The sequence below is a fragment of the Neolamprologus multifasciatus genome, chromosome 20, assembly GCF_963576455.1.
Source record: "Neolamprologus multifasciatus chromosome 20, fNeoMul1.2, whole genome shotgun sequence".
Classification (NCBI taxonomy): domain Eukaryota; kingdom Metazoa; phylum Chordata; class Actinopteri; order Cichliformes; family Cichlidae; genus Neolamprologus; species Neolamprologus multifasciatus.
In genome coordinates this window covers 6,537,627-6,547,163 of record NC_140458.1, presented here as the reverse complement: position 1 = coordinate 6,547,163, position 9,537 = coordinate 6,537,627, and the positions used below count along the sequence as shown (strand labels likewise).

Genomic DNA, 9,537 nt, shown 5'->3' with positions numbered 1-9,537 from the left:
GATGTTTGGCTTTTTCCCCTCAAGGGGGCAGCAGACAATTATGTTGCCACTTTGTTTTGAACTGGAGAACTCTAGCCTGTAATAAGATTGTAATTCTGTTAAACTCTAATGTTTCGTAATGAATTTACGATGCAAATTAAGATTAAGGAAGAAGATCGCTGGACCGAGATGCTGCTGCACGAAGGCTGACCTTTATCTTATCTCGGTGGAAGAACTGAAGGACTGTAAGGACTCGGCCGTAAACAACCGGTCACGCAGTGGAGAATCGCTCATTTGTTAAGTGGGCTGTTTTAACATCCCCTTTCTGCCCCCTCGCTCGTCTTTGTTCACAGTTGCCCGCCTCTTTATTTGAGGGTGGGAGCGCACAAACACAGCACAGCTACATTTTGGCAGAGTCATTGTTTTGGCTTTGTCACGTCAGATGTTTTCCTCTAGACCTCATGCAACCCAGAGCCCACTGTAGATGTGCCACTAGGCAGTCTACATGAAACTGGTGGGATATATTTCAGTTCAGAGTACATTTAAATGCATGAAAAGTCTCATCAGTAGTGCACATGCCACTCACCTCAAAAAACAAATAAACCAGAAATGTGATTTTAAGATAACATAGATGCAATCCCCTTTTTCAGTTCTAAGGTTTTGCATAATAAAAATCAACTTGTTCTATCAAAAGGTTAAATATGTTAATAATTATGCCATTTTTTTATTTGCAAAAGCCAAAATGCAGAACCGGTGTGTGAATAAACTAAGTATACCCATGATTCATTAGCAGTAATTAAAGTATTTGTTTTCTGTATGACTTTATCCCTCTCTCACAGCATTGTGGACACATTTTGGCCCAGTCTTTACAATGTTGCCTCAGTTCCCTGAGGTTTGCGGGTATTTGTTTATGAACAGCTCTCTTAAGGTCCCACCACAGTATCTTAATCATGTTGAACTTTGACTTTGCCATTGCAACACCTTGACTTTTTCTTTTTCAGATGTAGGTTTGCTGCTGTGCTTGGGATCGTTATCCTCTTGCATTACCAATTTTGGCCAAGCTTTAGCTGGCAAGACAAGCCAGACGAGCTCATGGTTGACTCAAGGTGACTGCAAGGTGCCCATGTCATGTGGCTGCAAAACAAGCCCAAATCATCAGGCCACCATCGAGCTTCACAGTTGTTATGAGGTGTTTGTGCAAATGTGCTGTGTTTGGTTGGTGCAGTGCATTGTGTCCAAACATCTCCACTTTGGTCAAATATGTCCAAAGTGAGGACGCTGCTCCAGAATCTTGTGGTTTGTTCAGATGTAATTTTTCAAACTTAAGCTGTCCTGCCATATTCTCTTTAAAGAACGTGGCAGTATGGCTTGTTTTGGTAACCCTCCCGAACTAGCCATACTCATTCAGTCTTTTTCTAATTCTGTTGTCATGAACATTAACATTTAACATGCTGATAAAGGCCTAAAGATGTAGCGCTTGGATTTATGCAGTTTCTCTGAGCATTGTATGTTCTGACACTGTGGTGAGTTTGCTGTGATTGTCAACTGTCTTGAATATTTTTCACTTGTGAATAATGATGAGCTAAAAATTATTTGGAAATGAGTTTATAACTCTTCTCAAGTTTGATGGCAGCAACGTTTCAATAAGATCACTACTGATGTCTTTCCTCTTTGGTGCCCCCTCCCCCAAAAACTAAATCCTCCAAAATTTCAATTTCAATAAAATATCAAATAGAAACGTATCACAGGCTATTATTACATTTGATTAATTGAAATTGTCATATTTTCCCGATATTGTCTACATTTTGCACACCACCTCATTACTTTTAAAGGGAAAATATTTGGCAGTCCAGTTAAGTATAAAAATGTTAGTTTTTTTTTTTTTTTTTTCTTCCTATGGTGGGTTTGGCAAAGTTGGTGAGGTTCTTGATCTGGTTAAAACTTGGAACATCAACCAGAAAAGTATCGAGGACACCTGCCAAAAGGCAAAGCTGTGCACAAATCCTGTTTTTGTTGCTGTATTTTTCCTCACAAAAAAATCCATGCCTCACTCTTTATGTGATGTTCATCTTCTTCCTGCAACAACAACAACAACAACAATGTAGAGACAGTCTTGTTCACATTCAGTGTAAACATGCATGCGATTACAGATTCTTTAGACTGATTACATTGATTTTCACAGTAGCTAGCATGAATACTTGATGTCTACTTAGTTTTGGTACAGTAGAACCCATTTAATAGTCTTCATCACGTCACTCGATATCTGTATTGATATTAATAGAAAATATTCACTGCTGCAATCAGCAGACTTTTTAAACGTTTCTCTATCATCTATTTAACTGGTGATTCCATAGAAGCAGTGTTTATGTCCCAGGGACCACTAAAATTAACGCTAACTGACCTGGTGCCCCAACTCACCACCACTGTTACTGCATTAGAGTACAGCGATGCAAGGACAGTTAATCCTGCAATGCCCACTGCCATTGGAAGAGAGCATAGATAGAACCAGTGAGCAAAATGTGATGTAATACTTTACAGAAGTACTGTTTTAATGTACTTGTACATTAAGAAGTTCTCTATTACCTTGCGCTTCTATTCCACAGCATTCTTATTGGAAATAATGTACTTTGTAGTTCACATCATGTATTTTAAAGCTCCGGTACTACTGATGCTGGCTCAATATAAATAAAGCTACATTTAAGTATATAAGTAAATAAAATAGTTTCCAGTTGCAACATTAATTCGATATACACATTAATAAATCAATAGTGATGTAACGTACATGTGCTCCAAAACAATTACTTTTACCTCAGTTACTTTAGCTTATTTGAGTACATTTTAATGCTAAACTATTACTGTGGCTTTTATTTAATAGGCTACTTGTTTTATCGTTTTGTAAAACGGTTTTTAATACATAAAGTTGTCTGAGGGTTTATGCACCACCTTTTTTTTTTTTTTTTAAATAATACCATCTGTATAAGGACACAAGGCTGCGTATGAGTCAGAAAACCTTGCCCAGTGTTGTCTACAGCGACTTTACTTCATTTCCTTTGCCCCACCACCCAGTGCTGCTTTGTTTTAGGCGCACCCCTATTAAAAAAAACCCAAAACTGGAAACGCCTCTGATAAAAAACAGAAAGTTTCACAGGCACAACATTAACTGCAGGGCCCACTATAGAAATGTGTAGCCTTTGTTGGGTTGGGATGTCCCAGGGATTTCCGCTCTTCTTTCTCGTCACCTGCCGTTCAAGGTGGAGCCAACACCTGATGCTGTTTCGTGTTCACTGTTTACATGTGACAAGTTTACTGAAAGCGTGAATGAACCTCTGCTCTGTGCTGCTGTTGACTGCATGTGTGTCTCTGGCGCCTCCAGCAGCAGCGGTGGCGTTGCGCCACTTGAGAGAGAGAGAGAAACTGCACTGGGTCTTTGTGGATCCAGGTTCCATGAATGAATGGACGAGAACCGGTGTCTGAACAGAGAAGGCGGCCGGAGCAGACTGCGGACAATCCAACTTCACCCGAGCGTTGTGTAAAGTTGCGTTAAGAAGAAAATCCATCCACTGAGCTGCAGCTTTAAAGGCCAGGGGACGGTTTTTCCTCGTAATCCCACTCCTGCACCGATCGAGCTTCACCAACAGACGTTGCTCGGTGAACCCTGGGAGGATTTTTTTTTTCCTTTCACGCGTGCACACAGCAACAGGTCATTTAGAGCACAGTCCAAGCTGCAGCTGTGCTTCACTAGTCGTTAGACCAGCGTTAACTTTAGTTCGTGTGCACCGAGGGATGCTTTTTGCCACTCTTTTCCGCGCATTCGCCGTGATATGAACAGCATTGTGCTCGCCGCCGAGCAGATCCTCCAGTGTGAGCGCACTGCGTTTTAGAGGAGGTCGACCGTGGGAATGAGAGGAAAATGAAAATGTGCTAATTAAACATTTTTCTGGCTGATCAGCGCTGAGCCTTCCACACCGACACACGGACCTGCGAGGAGCTGGAGTTGGTGCGGGGAGAGGATTTCGAGAAGGATTGTATGTTTAGATGGTGCCAAACAAGTGGACCATGAATTCAGTTCTGCACAAATCGCCACCAAGGAGCTGGCTTGGTCTCAGATTACGCCTGAGTAAGTAAAAATTCATGAAGTCAGCTACTGACTGATCACCATCTTAATATTCGAGCGGCTGCTCAGTCTGCAGCTGGATAATATTGGATAAGTCACCACCTCGGAGTGATCAGCATGCTTATTTGTGTGATTCACTGTGAGTTTGTCTTTAAGAAGTCACAAAGGAAGGGGAAGAGAGGAGCTCTCGTGGCTTTGATCGTCAGGCAGCAGTTCTTTGTGTCATGTTTTCCTCCAGTCATCAAAGTTAATGGCTGGATTTGGCAAGTGACCTGAGCAATTATCCCAGCTGGAGGCAGGAATATTTTAGTCAGACAGGACAGTACACTCTGATCTGAAGTTATGCACCTGATAAAGGATCTTGGGACAACTCAGTATACACTCAGATGATGGATATTACCTCTTGTAAATCTCCAGACAGTACAATTTACAGCAGTTCTTTTTTTTCATGCACTCCTCCACTCTTTCCCGCTCATAATTTAGAGTTTATCTAACTGTTTCTCACACTCAGGTAAACTGCAAATTAGTTTCTCGTTGAGCTTTTATTGATGGAAACCTAATAAAATGAATACTTGACTCTTCTAGCTTTGAAGACTTATCAGATTGATGTCCTTGGAGTTTAGCTCCCTCTCGCTCTCCCTCTCCTTTATAGACTTTACATGTTCATGTACACTGTTTGCAGTTCATGGGTTCATGCAGTAAGTGAAGTATGCACGGAGTTAAAGTTTAGCAGCCTTAATTGGTTGAGTCTGGAACCCTTCAGTGTTCCAGGCCACCGGAGTCTTAAGTCTGTCTTAAACACACTGGTCTAATCTGGGGCCAGATGTCTAGTCTGGTCTCTGTCGTCCACAACAAAACAAAAACTGAAGAAATATCTCTGCTGTGTGCACTTATTCACTGCTGGGATGTCAACCGTGGGAAGGACATATTAGTTTAATGCTTCGTAGTATTACAGCATCATGTGCTGTTCATGCAAAGCTTGACCGTAAATGTAGAAGTGTGGTCTTCGCATGTCTTTATTTTCAGTCGATTGAGCCTAATTCGTTTGGTTCATGTCAGACTACTATCGGTACAGCCATATCGGTGATGTTCACTGATGTCAGAGGCTGAAATTGACCTCTTCCACTCATAAAGGCAACATCTGACGACCTCGCCTGTACCCTTAACGACGAGGTTTGACATCTGAGTATATATATGAAATGTCGTACGATGGCCATAAGAACAGTTTCCATGTTTTTCCAAGGGTAGCTGCATGGGCAGAGACCACCCTCGCTAACTTGTGGTGCAAACTCAAGTTATTTGGTCTGTAAGCAGACCTGAAATATGACAGAACCTGCTCAGTTCAGAGAAGAGCTTCAAAGGTTACTCCAAGTTACTTCCAAGGGGTAAAGACCTGTGTCCACAAAAGGCAAAGGCTGTTCAAGTTGGTTAGACTTTAGTCTGTGGTAGCCACTTGGATGGATAACACATTGTGATAGTGTTGTATTATGAGTTACTCTCTGATTCCGACCCCTATTAATCATCAAGTCTATTTAATATTTGAAATTAGTGGAAAAATGCCTGTAAATGTTTTCTTGTTAGAGCCACAAATCCTCGAGACAGGGCTGTGTCCAATTTCTACTTCATTTTCTTTAAATTTAATCACTTCATTAAGCTTACAGAATAATTCACCAGCTGCTTTGTCCACTTAAGTGGTTTCAGTGATTTACAGACTTCAGAGCTGAGGTTTGCACGTTAATGCCGAACAGCAGTGGAAACAGTATTTTTAGTAGCCGTGTTTAATCACATCTCACGATCAATTAGAAATTACAGATGATGAAATTATCTTCTTCTGAGTACTTTAAGGACTTGGCGGCCCTGTGGCTTTCCAAGATGAGGCCATTCTTTTGCAGCCATTGACAGAACACTAGCCACTTTGGGGCTTTTTATCATGCCGCATGATCTTCATCTACAGATGGATTCTGTAATTTCCTTTCTGAAATGAGCCCTCAAGAAGTCGCTGCCCATGCAGGCTCATGAGAAGATGTATGACAGTTTTTCTTCTTCACCTTTAAAACGGCAAGAAAATATATCTTACCAATAGCCTCCTTTAACAGCTGTAATGGTGCTTTTGATCATATCAAATGAGCTCTGCTGGCAGATGACGTTTGCCCAGGAAGTGCTCAGACGTGAATCTAAATCAGAACATCTTTAGCATAATAAATGGGTCTAGAATAGCAGCTAAATGGACCCGATGTTGAGCCGCAGAGCTCTCAGGGAACATCTGGAGCCTGACCAGACTTTTGAAAGTTGCGTGCATGTGCCACGGTGTGTGTTAGTGTGTGCACGAGTGCGCATTAGTGTTTGTCTGGCTCGTGGCTCGTTACAGTTTAAACGTCCTTTTCCAAACTGTCTTTCTGTTGTTCCAGTGTGATTTCCTTTCTCCTTTTCCCTCTCTGCATTCATGTCTTCTCCTGATGCCATTTTGTGTCACGGTTTGCTTATTTTCTTTCTTTCCTTCAGTTGCAGAAACATAATCATTCAAATTTCTTGTGTGTTGCTCCAGCTCATCCTAGTATTTATTTTTTTCTTTTAACGTATAAAAGTTTTTGGGTTTTTTGCTAAAATGCAATGACTGCAAGTTGACCTCTTTTGGTACTACAGTAAATATTGGTAAACACAGTTAGCTTTTGTCTCTAGTTGAATGTGATCTGCATTGCAGACTGTACTGAACAACAATAGCTCACTTATGCAATCTTTCCCTTCCCTGTGTCTGACAGAAAATGTATTTCCTTCCTTGCATCTAATTATTTCTGCACTCCACTTCTTGCTTGTTGATTTACCCACAGCAGGGGAGTTCACGAAGGTCCTGCGACCCAAAACTTTTCTCATTTCATGTACAACCATCAGATTTTCCACATATTTGGCCGTTGTGGTTCTACTGCCCTATTTCTCCCCTTTGAAGTCTTTGCTCTTGTTCTTCCTCTGGTAATAGACAGTGTGTCATTTCCACATTATCTTCTCCACTAGCTTTTAGTCCTCAGTGCATTTACTGTTCTTTTTTGTGTTTTAATGCTTTGTTTTTTTTTTCTAAAAACTTGCAAAATCCAACACTGTCATAACAAAAGCAGTCATTGTGTCACTTTGTGGAACCAGACTTTTTCTTAAACGCTTAGCATTTCTAATTCTCGCTGTGAGCGCTTGATGAGCTGATGAGAACAAAGCCTTTGCCTTTAAGTCGTGATCTATTGTAAATGTAAAAAACATTGATTTCAGGTGCTTTGAGAGGCATAAGTGAAACTCACAGTATGCACACTGAGCAGGTGTTGTGGCCTTGCACACTTTACTGCAGTGTCAGTGTTTTTGTTTATGGCCACAGATGAAGTCATTGTCATAAACCTGCTGTCAGCTAAGGGCTTATTTTTCCCCACTGCTCTCTCACAGATCTTTTCCCATTGGAGCACTTTTAAGTGATCAATGACGAACAGAAGCTGATACGCTTCCCTTCTTACGCTCAGTCAAAGTTTGCGCCATTTCAGGGCGCATTGCCTTATCGGAGAAGCAGGTTTGTTAGGCTCACAATTCGGTTGGTGCACTTCAGGGGTAGTCTGTCCATGCAGTTTTGCATCGTCACACAGAGCACAAGCTGTTGGCCTCCGCTTTGCATTTTCATTCAGTTTGCATATGAAATCTGCTCCGTTGGTCAGCGTTGGATTGAAATCTTGTTTTGTAAATTCACGCTCCGCATCACTTTGCCAACTTCAAACGAATAAAGGCAGCTAATGTGATCAAAAGCCCTTCCACGCTGTCAGGGCCTCATCATGTTGTAAATAGACCAACAGTGCGCTCGCTCACTTCAAGCTGTGCAGCAGATAATTAGAGGGCATATGTAAAGGTCACACACATGTGCACGCATACACGTACACACACCTTCTTTAACCAGGAACATAACTGCAAATGTTTATCTCTAAATGTGTCCTTCCACACGTGTAACCTCCACCCTGCTTAAATGACTGTTTATGTGCACTGCAGCCTTCCCCATGACAATAACTGTACTTTTCAAGAATAAGTGTTTTTGATTCCCGTTGACTCTGTTATTGGCTTCTCAACCGTAGACCCCCTCTGCAATTTCAACCAGATTGTTTCAATTATGGGATTATTCATATCAACAAGCTGAAGAGTGGTTGTTTGTCCCTCTGAGCTGCTGGTTTAAGGATGGACTGTTAAATTACACCATGTGTCATCATGACTCACTCGCTGGGGATGGCCCCTCTAACTCAGCTCCTGAGGGTTTATATCAGCGCTTTAGATATCTTCAGAAGACATGTGGTAAAATCCACTCGTTTCAAATTCAGGTACTCGTTCACTTCTCTCATTCAGTTGTATGAAGACTTGATGATGGCGCTCAAGCAAGGTCAAAATAATTTGTGTTTGGGTTTGCTTTCATTTCGAGCGAGTGTTTTTAAGCTTTACCTTGATTTGTGATAGAGTAACGGAGTACATGTACCGCCGTTACCTGTTTAAAATACAAAATATGAGTAACTGTATTCCGTTACAGTTACCGTTTAAAAAGGTGGTATTTAGAATACAGTTACTTTGTTGAAATAAATGGATTATACGGCAGTATTTTCCTGTCTCACAAGGCTATGCCCTCTCTGTTTTTGGTTTCCATGCTGGTGGAAAGTTTCCACTGGAAACCCAAACAAAACACGCATTAAGAGGCTCTAATGTCTGTGTCTCAATCTCGCGGCCCATCTCACCCTTACTTGCGGCCCGCATAATGACGTGAAGAAATATTTGTAAAAATTATTTAATATGAAGGCAATAAGCAGAGTGCTACAGGCATAGCCCTATAAAGAATGTAGTCTCATGGGCGGTGTAGTCCGTGCTGCAGGGAGAATGGACTGCCACACCCGTTATGTGTCTGTGGGCGAGGGAGGGAGAAAAAGGAGAGTGGAAAAGTACAAGCTGTTAACGAGCAGAAACGGGAGATGGAAGCATGTAAATATAATAACAACCACTGCAGCCAAAAAGAGTGTCTGACGAGCCCAGTTGTAAATAAGTTGCGAGATTTATACATTATAAGGGGGAAAAGACCCGGGAAAACTTAGTTAACGATAAGAATGATTAAAGAAATTCAGATTAAAAACCCTGAAAACCATAAACACCCAAGCCTCAACTCTCGCGGCCCGGTACCAAACGACCGGGGGGCCCGGGGGTTGGGGGCCGCTGATATAAGGTATACGGTGAGATGGAGGCAGATGAGCCTCTGTGGTGAATTACTGGGACTTTAAAGCTTTATCTAAATTTACTTTAATTTCATTGGCCACTGGAATATAAAATCTACATGTATTGAATCAACAGTCAGATTGTATTATAAACAAGTTGGCTGGTTTGTTTGTTTTTTTTTAATTGTTGTTTTTCAACCCTGTCTCTTATCAGGTCTCAGGTGTCGCCCTGTCTTG

General features: G+C 41.5%; 1 protein-coding gene across 2 annotated transcripts in view; it reads left to right on the top strand.

Moving 5' to 3' along the window:
* The first annotated feature begins 3,188 nt into the window (after nt 1-3,188).
* Nucleotides 3,189-9,537, top strand: part of plekhg5b (pleckstrin homology domain containing, family G (with RhoGef domain) member 5b) — an 81,260-nt gene continuing 74,911 nt past the window's right edge. The window contains exon 1 of one of the 2 annotated variants that reach the window (XM_085144955.1): nt 3,189-4,096. In XM_085144955.1, the coding sequence (XP_085001081.1) occupies nt 4,015-4,096 (82 nt within the window). In that variant the 5' untranslated portion in view covers nt 3,189-4,014. The remainder of the gene's footprint in view (nt 4,097-9,537) is intronic. The other variant, XM_085144954.1, reaches the window with a different exon arrangement.